Here is a 17410-nt window from a genome sequence, read left to right as displayed (position 1 = left end):
CTTTTCCAGCTTTCCAGGATGGAGACATCAGCGGGTAAGCCCTATCCACTGCTTCCCTACCTTCAGTGCTCTTTCATTTTTGGCTCCAGCTCTCTGGCTTGGGAGTCATTAGGCACCTCCCTCTGCCACCTTCAGCCCTGTCCTGCTCTCTGGGTCTCCAGCTTGGGCCCTCCTACAGCCTCCTTCACAAACCTTCCCCCTCTTATTCTCCCTGATCCTTATAGCCCAAGGTGCTACCACATCCTTGTAATTGGCCAAATTGGGAGCACATGTTCTGGTAAATGGGTGATGGACCTGCTTCATTTAAAGAGGCCAGCCACCCTGTGACAAGGTCTCACTAAAAAGGGTGCAGCCTCATTAAGATAGCCTTTAGTTATTAATATTAAAGAACAGAAAGAAAAATATAATCTTTTAAATGAAACCTGCCCACTTCTTCTGTTAATTCTAGGAGGGGGAATCAGTCCATACAACTGCTCCAAGTGGCTGGAAGCACTCCTGATTTCGTAGTTTCTTCAATGGGTTCAGTAACTCTTCTTAGTTTTGTAATTCCAGAGGAGAGAAGAAGCTGTTCACAGGGTATTCAGCAAACTCTCCTATCCACATGGAGACTTCTGGCTTATGTACCTTGTTTCTGGGTCTGTTGGAGGAGACAATCTTCTTACTTTCTATTGGACACTGATCAACTGGGCACTCAAAGTTCACCTCTTAGTTTCTCTCTGCTTCAGTCAGTATCCAATAGATGATGGCAGTTTATAATAAATGTGTTTGATGCTTCTCTTAGTCAGAGGCTTTAATTCATTTCCTGGATTCTATTTCAGCATTATCCCTGGTTATTAGTTGGGATTCCCCCACTATCATCAACATCATCCCTTTTTAAGCAATTGCTTGTAATATTCCAAAGTTATATTCTGGTTAGGTGCTTATATCTTTCAATATTCCCTTTTCCTTATTGTGCTATGCAATTCCTACCACTTCTAGTGTGCACCAATCATTTACAAAGAAAACTAACAAAATCCTTTATAATTCCTCTACACATCTACTGGACATAATCTATACATTCTTTGATTACATCTAATGTTTTTCATTGCACATCTTTCAGGACTTACCATAGGATATGAGACATAGCATTGAGGGAACAAGACAGATTACCTAGAGAGCTGTGTATGTCAATCATAAGGCAAACACATATATAGTTTCTAATTTGAAAGATATATTATGGATCTTTGGGTAGTAGGCAGTTTGACCTCTGGAACTTCAGCTTTTTGTGGGTTGCCCACCAAGTTATATCTTAAACAGTTTTTCCCTTTTTGTCAACCCCTGGGGTTCTATATAACCAGACCGAGAGTCTCTTTGGTTTGAGAGTCTAACAAAAGCTGGAAGACTCCTTTCCTGGAAAATGCATACTTGAACTTTAGCTTAATTGATGCTCCCAGACAAGATGCCTCCCCTATTGGAATGTGCATATTGATTCTCATTGTCTTTTATTCGGAGAGGAAGCCAAAGGTTTGGAATATGCATAGTGGGATTGGTGGTATTCTTATTTGCCACAAACAATCAAAATGGCAGAGAGAGAACTATAATTGGTAAAAAATATATTTTCAAGGCATATTTGACACCTATGCTGCTTATACCATCAAGTTGCAAGCCTTTCAGAGTGTAGCACTTATAGATGCATTATTCTTGCTGACAGATCAAACTGTATTAGAAATTCCATTTATCTTTTTGAGAGGTTTCAGAGTAGCAGCCGTGTTAGTCTGTATTCGCAAAAAGAAAAGGAGTACTTGTGGCACTAAGCGCTTTAGTCAGCTTCAAATAAAGGGAGGGGGCCATCAGGTCAGGCAGGCTGGAGTACTAGTTTAAGTACTATTTTGATGGCTGTTAGATGTTCAGGGCAGGTCGCAGCTGTAGCAAGAGTGTTTTTTCCCCCTGCATCTGGCAAGATAAGTGAGATCTTTTCTCCCTGAGGTAGCCTTTGCCTTAACTGTCCATGTCTTTGTCACTTCACTACTAGTTTATGTCTACTGGTTATGTCTACACTAGCAGTTATGTCGGCAAAACTTTTGTCGCTCAGGGATGTGAAAAAAAGACTTCCCTGCGCTACGTAAGTTTTGCTGGCATGAGCTCTAGTTTGCATAGTGCTCTGTTTTTGGGAGACGCTCTCCAGCCAACATAGCTACTGCCGCTCGTTAAGCTGGCTTTATGTTGACGGGAGAGCTCTCTCCCATTGGCATAACGCAGCTACACAAGTGCTCTTACAGCACCAGCACGGTTGCAATGGTACAGCTGTGCCATTGTAAGCTTGTAAGTGTAGACATGGCCTTAAATTGCTGTAATATGTTCTACCTGGGCTACACTTTGGAACCATTCAGAATTCTTCAGGCTGCTTCTTAAGAGTAATAATAATACCTAGCTCTTATAAAGTACTGTACTTTTCATTAGTAGATCTCAAAGTACTTTACAAAGGAAGTAAATATCACTAGCCCCAATTTACAGATAAAGAAACTGAGGTACACAGAGCATTGAAGTGACTTGTCTGAGGTCACCCAGTAGGCCAATGGCATAGTCAGGAATAGCACCCAGATCTCTTGACTGCCAGTCCAGTGCTCTAACTAGTAGGCTATGCTGTGAAGTTGCCTGTTGGGAGCATATTAAACCAATGCTCTGTCATCTGTATCAGCTTCCAGTAAGTTTCTGCATGGAATCCAGTGTGTTGGTCTCTGCCCAAAATATGCTGTCACTGTTGAGATTAGCAGAGACACTTAAGAAGCAACTCCTTCAATATAAACGAGAGGGAACTGCTGGCAGGACATTCTCCAGGAGTGGTCCTCAGTTTTGGAACTCGCTCCCCACTTGCTCTGCCATGGAAAAGAAGCCCTTGAGGAATTCCACCATGATTTCAACAATTTCCATCCCACCATCAACCTCAGCCTGGACCAGTCCACACAAGAGATCCACTTCCTGGACACTACGGTGCTAATAAGCGATGGTCACATAAACACCACCCTATACCAGAAACCTACTGACCGCTATGCCTACCTACATGCCTCCAGCTTTCATCCAGACCACACCACACGATCCATTGTCTACAGCCAAGCTCTACAATACAACTGCATTTGCTCCAACCCCTCAGACAGAGACAAACACCTACAAGATCTCTCTCAAGCGTTCTTACAACTACAATACCCACCTGCTGAAGTGAAGAAACAGATTGACAGAGCCAGAAGAGTACCCAGAAGTCACCTTCTACAGGACAGGCCCAACAAAGAAAGTAACAGAATGCCACTAGCCATCACCTTCAGCCCCCAACTAAAACCTCTCCAACGCATCATCAAGGATCTACAACCTGTCCTGAAGGACGACCCATCACTCTCACAGATCTTGGGAGACAGGCCAGTCCTTGCTTACAGACAGCCCCCCAACCTGAAGCAAATACTCACCAGCAACCACACACCACACAACAGAACCACTACCCCAGGAACCTATCCTTGCAACAAAGCCCGCTGCCAACTGTGTCCACATATCTATTCAGGGGACACCATCATAGGGCCTAATCACATCAGCCACACGATCAGAGGCTCGTTCACCTGCACATCTACCAATGTGATATATGCCATCATGTGCCAGCAATGCCCCTCTGCCATGTACATTGGCCAAACTGGACAGTCTCTACGTAAAAGAATCACTGGACACAAATCAGACGTCAAGAATTATAACATTCAAAAACCAGTCGGAGAACACTTCAATCTCTTTGGTCACTCGATTACAGACCTAAAAGTGGCAATTCTTCAACAAAAAAACTTCAAAAACAGACTCCAACGAGAGACTGCTGAATTGGAATTAATTTGCAAACTGGATACAATTAACTTAGGCTTGAATAAAGACTGGGAGTGGATGGGTCATTACACAAAGTAAAACTATTTCCCAGTGTTTATTACCCCCCTACACCCCCCGCTGTTCTTCAGACTTTCTTGTCAACTGCTGGAAATGGCCCACCTTGATTATCACTACGAAAGGTTTTTTCCTCCCCTCTCTCCTTCTGGTAATAGCTCACCTTACCTGATCACTCTCGTTACAGTGTTTATGGTAACACCCATTGTTTCATGTTCTCTGTGTATATAAATCTCCCCACTGTATTTTCCACTGAATGCATCCGATGAAGTGAGCTGTAGCTCACGAAAGCTTGTGCTCAAATAATTTTGTTAGTCTCTAAGGTGCCACAAGTCCTCCTTTTCTTTTTGCGGATACAGACTAACACAGCTGCTACTCTGAAACTTTGTCTATGTTGTCATTTTTAATGTCTGAGATAGGTGTCCACAGCACTGTATGGACATCTATAATTAATTTTATTTATTCATATTTTTAAAACACATGTAGAAATCAGGTGATTACTGTTCCCCCCTTGGTGCAGATAGAATGTGGCTCTTTAGAGGAGGCAATGTCTTGATTGAAGTAGTATAGGGAATGTCAAGCATCCCCTGGATTGATGCACAGAAGTACTCAGGACAAAATCTTGATGCATCCTGCTGACAGGTATCAGTATCAGGTGTTCAGGGTGTGTCACAGGGGTGGAAGAGGTGGTACGGGGCCTCTCCTTTTGCTACATGGGTGACAAAGTCACAGACAGCAATGAGATTTCTTGTTCCCCAGTGTGCCTTCCCTACACCGGGGAGCACTTTAAGTTGACTATATGTTGGATTTATCAGCGGGTACAGGGTAGGTCTGGGGCACTTTCACACGCTCTTTCTGGGGCGTAATGCAGGCAGACCTCATGGTGTCTCGGTCCTTGCACAGAAAGATACGAAGTTCTTTATGCCTGTACAGCACAGGCTGAATACAGTGTGAGTGCTTTCTCTTTGCTGCCTTGTTTTTAAATTCAAGTATGTTTTATTGTTTAAAGTGTTCATAATATTTCTAAGATAATTTCCCTAAACATTTTCTAATTCTTTTAAAAGTAAAACCTCCATTGTATATTGGATTGCTCTCTCTTTTCTCTTTCAAGAGACATCCTATCCACCCTTGATTGTCTATGAGCAAGGAATGTACCTGTAAGTGAAGCTACAGTGAGTTGTTCTGTATTTTTGCTTCCAGAATCTCAAGTCTCCCAAAAGCAGTCCTGTCAGTGACTTTAAATTCACAACCCGGAACCCAGAACTCCAAGTACACGGTGATGTGGAAAAGGAAAGAATACTTTTAAGTATTGATGATGTAAAGGTATGGTACGGCCTTTTATGTTTTGCCAAACTTTAAAAATAATCTGATAATAGAACAATTTTTATCAAAAGCTTCTCAGGGTGATTGGAACTGAAACCATTTCCTTTTCAGGAAGATGAGAGTCCCAGGCTTTCTTCATAGCTTCAGGCCATCCCCTGTCCGCATGCGTACACATACATGTACACACACATGCCCTTCAACCAAATTCTCTAGCCTGAAATCTCTGCCTCTCCCCCCTCCTATGTCCCTGATCCCTCTGGCCCTTTGACTCCTCTGTCGTACTTCCCTACTCTGTTCCCCTGGTGCACCTCACTGCAGCAGCTCACTCAGCCCCATATTCACCCCGAAACTGTACTGTCCTTGCCTGCCCCAGTGGTGCCCCGGAGCCCAATTTCACCACCAGAGCCTAACTCATGCCTCCTGCAGCCCAGCTTTCCTGATTCACCAGGGATATTCATAGATTTATATTTTAAGGCCAGAAGGGAACCATTAGATCTCTACTCTAACCTCCTACATAACATAGGCCTGAGAATTAAATCCAGTTACCAAAAAAAAAAAGAAAAAAAAAGCTTGTAATGATGTAATTAGAGACTGTACCACAATGCATTCCTAACTGGCATTTCCTAACTTCTGACTGCTTGACTTTGCAACCTGAGTGTTCTTTTAATGTTTATAGTTTTTTTTGTGTGTAATTTCCTAAATTTATAAAAAAAGTAAGCTGAAGAAAACAGGATTTCCATCATGTGGAACCCCATATTGACTCCTACATGATTCATCAGCAAAGTTAAAAGTTTTACATCTACAGCATGGACTGCTGCCACTTGAGCTAACAAAGTCACTGCTAGCAGTAGTAAATTGTCATTCTCTGTATTGTGAGGAAGGTGAAGCACAATGTCGAAGAACAACTACCTCCAGGGCATGCCCTCACATGGTCCTGCAGTGTTCCAATGCCTCAATTTTCCCTTTCCAGGAACTTGCCATTCCACTTTTTACAGGGGATCACCTACTCCACCATATGTGATAAGACGCACCATCCTGTGGTAGGCTGTGAAATGACTGGTGCATCTGCCTCAGTTTGCCCTTTCTTCCAGCATCCCAGTAACTCCATACAGGCTTTCAGAGAATAAATAGCCCTTTACAGGGTTAATTTATTGCAGAAGGTCCAGAAATCATAATCCAGATTTTCCCAGCACAGTCAATCTTTCAAATTCCACCAGTCTGTCAACATATCAACTACAGTTCCAGTGTGTCTCACCATGCCCCAGCGCTTCAGCATGGCTCTGGCATTTCTTACCACACCTCACCCCAGCACCTCTAGCTAGGGAGCTTCTCCACCCTGTTTCTAGCTTCTGCCTGGAGACATCAGTGGGCTCACCCTTTAATCATTCCCCAGCTTTCATCCCTCTGGCTTCAGCTCTGCAGCTTAGAGAGCCAGCAGGCATCTGCCTTTGTGGCTGTCAGCCTTCAGCTCTCTCTGGGCATGGCTCTCTGGCCTGGGAAAGTTTGTAAGTGACCCTCCCGCAGCTGTCTTCCCACCTCCACCAACATGACCTGGATCCATTGCTCAATAAGAAAATGCTCCCTGCTCCCTCCTTCAGGGGCATCTACTTCCTGAAGTTTTCAACACAGCTCTGCTCTTCTTCTGAGCTTTTTCTGGACTCTGAATTCTTCTAGTTTGGGTTCTGAATGCTCTCATGTCTTTGGGCTGTCTTATTTATAACTTTCAGGGCAGCTCTCCCTCCTAATTACATCAAACTAGGGCACCTGTACTTGGACGGGGGACCTGGGCCTAATTTCATTTACAGGGCCAGCTACCCTGTTACACATACATTTTATTAGTGGATTTCACAGTTGCTGGCTGTTATCAGAGGAATGTTGACACTAGAGGAATCCTGGGTTCTATTCCAGGTTCTGAGGGGAAGTTATAGACCATTCTGCCCCTGTTTTCCCCCAAGCCTGATCCCTTTTGCCCCACTGATCCCTCCAACCTGTCTCAGTCCATCTCCACCTCAGCTTCTTGTCCCAGTTCCTTCTCTCTTTTCTGGGTCTTCATTCCAGTCTTCTCCTTTCACTACCATTCCAGTGTGGCTGCTTCCTCTTTCTCCTCCTCACTGCCTGGGCACCAGCAGAGGAAACATTGAGAGCACCAGTAGAGACAGTATCCCTGCACTTAGTTCTTGTGCCTGGCATCCTAGTTGTTCTTGGCATCCAAGAGGAGCAATTGCAGGGCAAGTCCAGCTCAACCGTGGCTATCCTGGGATGATGCATGCTCAGTACAAATAAAATCTTGGGAGACATTAGCTTCCAAATTCTAACAAGACTCTGTTGAACTTGTGTGCATTAAGATCTTCAGAGACTTATACATTGGCCAAATTAGGGAGAATTTTCATAGGGACAGCAAAAAGCTGACACCAGGGCAACGCTCTGCCAAATTTAACTCCTTGATCCAAAGAATGGAAGCATTAGAGTTTCTCATTGAAACAGCTTTAAAAAAACGTTATGTGGGCAAAGCAACATATTTTTCCTTAACCTTTTTGGGAAATGGCTGAACTTTTTTGCTGAAATCTTCCAAAAAAATACAGCCCGAGCTTGATACCCAGCATGGAAAACTTCAGCCTGAATGGTCACAGTTTGTCAAAGTAAAAAGCAGCTGAAAACTAAGTCTTATAATAGAAAGTATTATTAATAATACAGAAATGCCAGTTTTCAATGCACACGGATATAGTCTGTGTTTTTTTTTCCACAGGGTTGCTGTCTCATTCAGGTCCCAATCATATACTACTAAAGTCAATGGGAGTAAAGGGAGCAGAACTGAGCCCTCATTGCATAGCAGAGGCAAAGAGTTGGCTGGGTGGGGGGCATGTGGGGTCATGTGCCCACCCAGATTTGCCGCTTGGCTTGTACTGAACATACTCACAGAGACTGAGCATGCTCAGTAACACTGCTGAAGCTGGCTTCCTTCACTCTGATGGATGGTGCTTATTGAATGAGGCAGCTGTTCAGCACTGCTTTTTAACCTCATTATTCATTATATGGCACCAGGATTTATTTACTGCACACCGTCCAAACCCTGCACTGAATAGGGAATTACTTATTTCCTCACAACTTTTCTGCTATGCTGCTCACCATGATATCTGAGTCTCACATACTTTAAAGAATTAATATTCACAGCACCCCGGAAAGAATTATTAATCTCATTTTACAAATGGGGATCTGAGATATAAAGAGATTTTGGCCAACATTTATAAAAGGGTGCATGAATTTTGAGTGCCTCAGTTATTGGATACCCAGCTTGGGATACTTAGGGCTAGATTTACAAGGGAGATTTAAGCTAGCAGCTAAGCGCCTAAGTGCAGTGTTTAGGCACCACTGACATTCACAGAACCACAGTTCAGCTGCCATGTAATCTGTTGGTGCCTAAAGTCTATAGGTGTCTAATTTTCCTCTGGTAAAGTCCCCCTGGCAACTAAATTTCTGCCTCTGGGCCTGCACACAGCCTCCTGAAACCCAACACTGCTGAGCAGCTTGGCACTTAACTCCTGCCTAAACCCCAGCAACATTCACAAGCTAGACATTCCCCTGCCTGTCTCGTCTGATCTGGTAGATATGCTCAGAAGCTGCCTAAGAACATGCGTACCAAATCTTGCCCCTCACAAAAAGCCAGCTGAGGCGGTGTCCCCAATAGCCGATGGTTGGAGCACGCCCTTAGGATGCAGGAGACCTGGTTTCAAATCCCTGCTCTGCTTCCTAGCTGAATCCCCCTTCCTAGCTGAGTGCCCTAAGATAGATGGTATGCTGGGGTGGGGCTCTCTCATTCTCTCCTGTTCAAGTTGTTCCACTTTGTGTAAAATATTTTAATATTTAGGAGGTCAGAGAGAGTGTGACTGGATAGCCTAGTGATTAGCACACTCCCATAGCAGACCTGCGTTCCAGCCCCTGCTCCAGTGAATAGTTCAGTGTTTCATCCAAAGTTGAACCATTTCAACAGGTGAGATTAAAAAAGACAGCCCCCACCCCCACCCCAGAATATCCCATAGGCCAGTGGTTAGGAGATGCAATTGGGAGACCTAGGTTCAAGTCCTTGCTCTGAATCAGGCAGAATGGGGACTTAACCTGGATCTCCTACTTCCTGGGTGAGTGCTCTAATGACTGCACTCTTGGGTATAAAGGAGGGTGGCACCTTCTCTTCATTTTTTACTTGAGAAAGGGTTGTTCCGGTTTAGGTCCCTAACTCCAGGAGAGGGTTCACAGTTGTGAATTCTGAGCATACTCCAGCCCAGAGTTAGGCATCTATAATGGGTTGCCCCCTTTCAAGGTGCCATCTGATGTGCTGAGATACCACTGAGCCCACCTGTTCTGTCAACATGGGCCCCCTTTAACTTGTCTTGCTGAGCCAGGCTCTTAAACCCCCTCTAGCACACACACAGGCAGGGTTACACCCAGCTGCAGAAAGACACAGACACTGAGATCAGCTCTGGGAAGACTCAGCTTAAGGGACTTGCTCCAGTATTCAGGTGCCCACCTCCCTTAAAGTGCAGACCCAAAGGCATATTGTCTTGTGCTGTATAGAAGAATCTGCACAGTGCAAGCTCATAAAAATTCACCCTCTTCCTCAATGTGAAGAGAGATATGCACCCTGTCTCCCCCCCCCAGTTACAAATTGCAAAACTGGGTTTGATAATAAACAAAACAAATTTATTAACTATAAAAGGCAGATTTTAAGTGATTATAAGAGAGAGCAAACAGAACAAAGCAGATTACTAAGCAAATAAAACAAAGCACGCAAACGAAGCTTGATCCACTAAAAAAATTGGTTACAAAATGTAATTTCTCACCCTAAATGTTGAATTAGACTGGATGCAGAGCTTCTGTAGCTCAGAGTTCCAGTTATTTCTTCTTACAGACTGGTCCCCTGTCCCAGTCTGGACTCAACCCTGCCTTTCCCTTCAGGTTAGTTTCTTTGTCCCTTCAGGTTCTTTCATCAGTCCTTCTTCTTGGGTAGGCAATGGAGGAGAGTCTGGAATGCCTTCCCTCCCAGCCTTAAATAGAATTTACATAAGGCAGGAAGCCTTTTGTTTCCCAAACTTGACCTCCCCATCCTGTGAGTGGAAAATTACTAGAAGTCCAAGAGTGTGTTTAGTACCAGGTGACAGGACCTCCTGACCAATTAGTGTCACAGCTACATCCCAGGATGACTCTTAGGAAGGAGAGAGATTAGTATCTTCACAGTCTTGTTGTTTCTTCCTAATGGGCCATTGGCCTTGTCTGGCTTTTCACTGTTGTACCTGAAGGGCTAGTTATGGGTGTCACCCAAAGTAGCACATTTGAAATACAGCTACATGGTCAATATTCCTAACTTCAGATACAGAAATGATACAGGCATACAGATTGAATAATCACATTCAGTAAATCATAACCTCTCCAATTCTATCTTACATGAGCCATCTTGCATAAAGTATATCTCAGTTATGTCATATCCATATCATAAGCATATTTCCATAAGAATATGGAGTGTAACATCACAGCATCCAGCTTCCTTTCAGGGTCAGGGCTTAGGCTCCAGCTTTCTCCTTGGCATTTCCTACTGGCTAGCTTAAGTGGCTTCCTACTCTACACTCTGGCTTCTGTGAGTCCCTTTTTTGGTACCCAACTATCTCCATGCATTGTATGAGGAGTCCAGGCATCCAGCTCGGGGTTGTGAATTCCACTTGTTGGCAGGGTGCTTAGCTCTGCTTTTGAATCTAGGGCCTAAGGCTAAACATGCACAACTCCTGTGGGATTCAGCTACAATTCTGAATGATCAGCACTTCAGAAAATCATTCCCTAGCTAGCTCAAGTTGATTTCCCAGTAAATGAGGAACACACAATTATCAGCCACCTCTGAAAATACTGATTTTAAATAACTTATCCAAAATCCTATTAAAAGTCTTCAGCAGAGCCACGACTAGAACCCAGTTCTCCTTGGACTTAGTCCAGCACCTTGTCAAGAAAATCATCTTTTGTCTTCCTTGAGTCCCCTGTTTCCCCCTGATGAACTTTTGGAGTAAATGAGCTTGGGTGCTACAGCCATCAATCTTGGTTACTATTCAGACCTGTCTTACTCACTGCCCCTCTTTTGTATGTAATTTTATAGATTTTTTTTAAAAAAAAAAGGACTTCTGTCATGTGTAACTTTAATAATATTCACCTGGGTTGTTAGTAGGATTTGAACCTGGGACCTTCAGATCCCCACCATAGATACCACAACTTGAGCCAAAGCTGTCAGCCGTAGTAGGCTGTTTTTGTCTATGGACCAGCTACTGCTAGAATCGGTCGTGTATTGCACTGAAACAGTGGGTTACGCATGCAGGAGTAGCCCCATTCTATAAAAGCAGAGTCAAGCAATACATTTGGCATATTCTTTCTGAGAGGAAATATGGCTAAATTGAAGAAACTTAGGTTCCGTTCTGAGCTATGCCAGATGTGATCTTGTACAACATTTCAGGCATATTAAAACAAACCAACAAAAAACCCTTGGCCATTGGCATATTTTATACAATCCCTGTTCCAGTGCTTATTGAGCTTTTATTCTGGGACATCCATTGTTTTCTTCAACCGCCATGGGTACCAGGATGGATCCCCAACATGCCAACCTCTTTATGGGCTACCTCAGGGAAGAATTTCTGGATAAATGCATCATAAAACCAACTATATACCTGAAATACATCAATTATATTTTCATCCAATACATTTCCCTGTTCTGTTCACTCTCTCTGAAACATCTGGCCTTGGCTTCTGTCAGAAGACAGGATATTGGGCTAGATGGACCATTGGTTTGACCTCATATGACCATCCCTAGGTTCTTATCCTTCAGACAGACAACCTAAACAATGATTTCCACCACTACATCAACAACTACCATCCATCAAACTTTGTAGAGAACTCCCACACCAGCATCAACTTCCTGTACAGCACGATCAGTGTCAACAATGGAACCCTACAGACAACTATATACAAGAAAGCAACAGATCACCACACTTACTTCCACTGATCCAACAACCACTCCAGAACACCAACGCCAAGAAATATGTTATCTACAGCCAGGCACTTAGATACCATAGAATATGCTCTGAAGAGAAAGTCGAGAATGTACACCTTAACACACTTAAAACCACCTTCATTGAACAAGAATGCTTCACTAGAGAAGTAGATAGCCTCCCCAAGAATTTATGGCTCTTGCAGAGAAGGGGAGGCAAAAAGATTAGGAGAATGGAAAGAAAAGAAGATCCACCCCTCTGTATTTTAAAAAACAAGGAAACGCACAATACTACAAAAATGCTACAGAATTAAAATTAACTTTTGGCTGACTACCAGTAGCTCAGAGTCTTAATGTGACAATAACAACAAGGAGTCCGGTGGCACCTTAAAGACTAACAGATTTATCTGAAGAAGTGGGTTTTTTACCCATGAAAGCTTATGCCCAAATAAATCTGTTAGTCTTTAAGGTGCCACCGGACTCCTCATTGTTTTTGTGGATACAGACTAACACGGCTACCTCTCTGAATATGACAATGACATTTCCATTTTTGTAAAAATAAAATAAATAGGAGTTCATTATACCATACATCTCTCAGAAAGATACTAGTAATATATTAGAGAGACAAGGTGGGTAATGTAATATCTTTTATTGAACCAACTTCTGTTGGTGAAAGAGACAAGCTTGCGACCTTACACAGAGCTCTTCTTCAGATCCTCAGAGTATCATAGCTAAATACAAGGGTGGAACAGATAAGGAGTTAACATGTTTTGCAAGGGAGCATTCAAAGTGAAAGGGGAAGTTAATACCTCTACAGCTGTAGGACAAAGGAGTATTAATGAGTTACAGATTGTTGTAATGGGCCATAGTAATATATAGTAATATATTATAGTTCACAATATTATTGTAATAAACAGGTTTGTTTGTAATAACTGGTGATGGCTTCTGCCATATTGAAAGCCACAACTGTGAGAAATAAACATTTATCCCTGTGGAACACTGGCAACAGAGGGCTGAGTTAAGGTTGTCTAGGTGTGACCTTGTTGAGTAGGGCTGATTTGCCAAGGGAAAGTGTTTGTGAGCAGCTTTGTATATATGGGAGAAGGTAAGGTGTGTAGCTGTATACTGTTTCCTGGCTTTTGTAGATTTAAATTTTGCATTGCTGTCCCTCAGCAACTTTTAATGTAATTTTTTTTTTAAAATGTAGTCTATTTACTCAGTTTCATAGCTTTCCCTGAAATACTACACTTCCATGCTCTTGCTTGCGAAGGCCCAAAATGTTTTCAGCTGCCTTCCAGCTGTGTGTATTTATAAAAAGTGTTTGTGTTTTTCCCTTCTTGGGGGTGGGAGGAGCAGCAGTTTAACTGGTTTTATTTTGAAAGACATATGTGAGATTTTGCTGACAAATCTGTCTGGATTGTACCAGGAATTGAGAAGAAGTTTGGAACTCAGTGTAAGTCAGAAAAGGATGGAGAAGGAATGTTCTAGTGATGACTATGATTCTGTTGAGGAGGATGTGCTTTTGGAGCACTCTCAGGTGGAAGAGACAGTTGCAAGTTTTGGAAGCCTCCAGTTGCCCAGTGGTGAGTCATTACTGAAGGATGCTCCCAAGTATCAGGAGGCTGGAAGATACTGTGACCTTGATGCTGGTGCTCTCGTGCTGGAATTTAAGCAGAATCCGACAAGTAAGTCTTTGTGTCCTGTACCAGTTCAGCTGCAGCGTTGCAGTAGTAATTCTAGTTTTTATTCATAGAGTTTGTGGCTAAAAGGGAACCTTATGTCATCTAATCTGACCTCTTATACACCACAGGCCATTATGTTTCATGCAGGTATCCCTGCATTTAGGCCAGTAATATGGGTTTGATTATAGCATATCTTCCAAAAAGGATTCCAATCTTTCTGAAGAATTCAAGAGATGGAGAATCTACCACTTCCCTTGGTAGTTTGTTCCAATGTTTAATCACCCTCGCTGTGAAATATTGGTGCCATGTTTCCCGTTTGAATTTGTCTGGTTTCAGCTTCCAGCCATTGGTTCTTGTTCTGCCTTTCTCCACTAGATTAAAGAGCCCTTTTGGTACCTGGTGTTTTCTCCCCATGTAATCAAGCCATCTCTCAATCTTCTTTTTGATAAACTGAACAGATTGAGTTCTTTACATCTCTCACTGCAAGGCATTTTCGCCAGCCCTTGAATAATTTTGTGGCTCTTTTCTGCACCCTCTCCAGTTTTTCAATATCCTGTTTAAATGTAGACACTAGAACTGTATGAAGTATTCCAGTGCTGGTCTCATTAATTGTAATGGGCCTAGATCACGTCCTCTAGTCATCAGCGCACTGGCTAGTCATACCACCTAGTGGGTTCAAGTCCTGGTTTGGCAGTAGTGCCTGGTGGGTTCAAGTCTGAGGTTGCTAGTAGCACCTAGTGGGTTCAAACCTGGGGGTTGATGATAGTGCCTAGTCGGTTTGAGCCCGGGGGTTGGAGGTAGGGGAACCCAGGCCCTCTCACTCCTCCAGTTCCAACCAGGGCCCTGGGGCAGGCAGTTCAGGTGTGCAACGTGGGTCAGGGTATCACCCAGCCTTTTCCCTGGGTTACTTCCTATTGCAGGGGTTGGCAACCTGCAGCACGTGTGGAAAAGGCGGCATGTGAGCCAATTTTTACTGCCACGCTGCTGCTAGCCAGGGTCCCAGCCGCTGGCCCCACTCAGCCCGCTGCCTGCCTGGGTGAACGGAACCCCAGGCCAGCAGCGGGCTGAGCGGGGCCAGCAGCCGGGACCCCGGCTGGCAGGAGCTGGCGCCCGGAACCTCAGACCACTGGCCACGCTCAGCCCGCTGCCAGTCTGGGGTTCTGTCAGGGGCCACTGTAAATGTAAAAAGAAAAAAGAAAAGGAGTACTTGTGGCACCTTAGAGACTAACCAGTTTATTTGAGCATGAGCTTTCGTGAGCTACAGCTCACTTCATCGGATGCAGCTATGCATCCGATGAAGTGAGCTGTAGCTCACGAAAGCTCATGCTCAAATAAACTGGTTAGTCTCTAAGGTGCCACAAGTACTCCTTTTCTTTTTTCTTTTTACGAATACAGACTAACACGGCTGTTACTCTGAAACCTGTAAATGTAAAATTTATTACTGTCACGCGAAACCTTAAATTAATGAAGACTTGGCAGACCACTTCTCAATGGTTGCCGACCCCTGTCCTATTGCATCCCTGCCTCCCAGAGGCACAGCGAAGGCCTGACTAATGACCTGCAACATGTACCCCCAGAAGGGGAGCAGGAGGTTCCCTTCCCCACTCACAAGCAGATGCTTTGCTGTCTCTTCTGCAGTGGTTTGCGGCTCTGAGTCTTTTCAGGGCTGTGTGGAGTTCCTTTTGGATTCCTGCATGAGCTACCAGTGGAAGTCAGCTCCCTTGCACTGACCGCCCTGATTGAGCTGTGCTGTGCCCTTGTAAGCTCTGTCTCAATTGACAGCATGTCCAGAAGGCTCTGCTGGGTAGAGCCTCCTGCAACTAGAGCTGCTCCTTAATTCCCTTTTCCCCAGTGTGGGGTTTGTACCCCATCATACCAACACAGAGTGAAGTTACCTCTCTACTTCCCTCCTTATCCATCCAAGAATCTCATTATCCTTTTTTGCCACAGCATCACACTGGGAGCTCATGTTTAGTTGCTTGTCCACTGTGACCCTTACCTCCTTTTAACAGTCACTATTTTCCAGGACAGTCTCCCATTCTGTAAGTATCGCCTGCATTCCTTGTTCCTAGATGTATAACTTTCCATTTGGCTGTATTAAAACACATGTTTTTTATCCAGGTTACCAAGTGAATCCAGATCACTCTCTATGAATCCCCTGTCCTCATTATTTACTGTTCCACCTATCTTTGTTTCATCTGCAAATTTGACCAGCCATGATTTTACATTTGATTCTGGATCATTGATGTAAATTGTTGAATAGCATTGGGCCTAGAACTGATCCCTGTGGAACGCCACTAGAAACACCCCGTTCAATGATGATTACTTGTTGAGACCTATCCGTTACACAGTTCTTCATCCATTTAACATGAGTGTTGTTGCTATTGGACATGGCTAATTTTTAAGCAGAATATCATGTGATATCAATTCAAATGTCTTACAAAAGTCTAAGTCTGTTATATCTGCCCTGTTACCTTTATCAACCAATCTTGTAATCTCATCAAAGAATGAAATGAGGTTTGTTTTATAAGATCTATTTTCCATGAAACCATGTTGGCATTAATTATATTCCTGTCCTTTAATTCTTTAGTATTTGAATCCTATATCAGCTTTTCTATTAACTTGCCCAGTACTTATGTCTTTGACAGCCTCTGTTCATTCCCACTTGTGGCATATGGTGCCCCTGGCTTCAAGCTGTGGAACTGCCTTTAAAAGCCATGTCTGTTTGTAGGATGTACAAGTGGTCTCACACAAGGGGAATGTCATCTCCCTACACTATATAAAGGAGTGCATCCCCTGGCTGCCTCAGTTCCTTTGCTGTTTCAGCAGAGAACTAACAGAACTCACCTCATGTCCTTGAATTGCTCCATTATAATCTAATTCTCTTCTTGTATATAGTTAGTTAAATTAGTCTTTAGTGTAGTGTAGCTTTTAGCACAGTATAAGTAGCTACCCTCTTTGGGTAATGGCAGGAGCCATGATGAGTCCTGAGCCATATAGGGCATTTAAGAAGTGTGGTCCTGCCCTGCAATGATTCCTGAGATGGACGCTTATTTCAGATGTGTCTGTCGTTCTAATTTTGATTGAATGAATGGGCTCAGAGAGTCAATGGTGTTAATATGACCCTGTTGCTATTCCACACTAAACAGTTAAACATGGGTCACGGTTTCTAGAATAGAGACTGTAGCCTGCCTAGACCATTAAGTATCTTTATAATCCTTTTTTTAAAGATACAGAAAAAAAGGGGAAAAAAACAGTTGAAGCATTTGAAATGTAAAGTGTTAAGTAAGGATTTCATTTTAACAATATCCCTTATTACCTTTCCCTTTAGCTGTCGAGAGTTTTTATAGGAAAAATCCCATCTGATGGTCTTTAAGGTAGTATTAAATATGGTAATTGTTCTTTCTGGGGACAAGAAAACTAATTAGTTGAGGTCAGCTGGAGCTGTGGTTGTTGCTGAAGTCATATTCTGCTTTCCCTAAGGCTAAACGAAGCAAACACC

At 43.4% G+C, this 17410-nt stretch overlaps 1 protein-coding gene across 3 annotated transcripts in view; it reads left to right on the top strand.

Moving 5' to 3' along the window:
* KATNIP (katanin interacting protein) overlaps positions 1 to 17410 on the top strand; it is a 171598-nt gene that overhangs the window by 53844 nt on the left and 100344 nt on the right. For all 3 annotated transcript variants that reach the window (XM_074965609.1, XM_074965608.1, XM_074965611.1), the window contains exons 6-7: positions 5089 to 5211; positions 13653 to 13911. In XM_074965609.1, the coding sequence (XP_074821710.1) occupies positions 5089 to 5211; positions 13653 to 13911 (382 nt within the window). The remainder of the gene's footprint in view (positions 1 to 5088; positions 5212 to 13652; positions 13912 to 17410) is intronic.

The sequence above is a fragment of the Natator depressus genome, chromosome 10, assembly GCF_965152275.1.
Source record: "Natator depressus isolate rNatDep1 chromosome 10, rNatDep2.hap1, whole genome shotgun sequence".
NCBI lineage: Eukaryota > Metazoa > Chordata > Testudines > Cheloniidae > Natator > Natator depressus.
The sequence above is the reverse complement of the archived record's forward strand: the minus strand, read 5'-3'. Positions and strand labels throughout refer to the sequence as shown.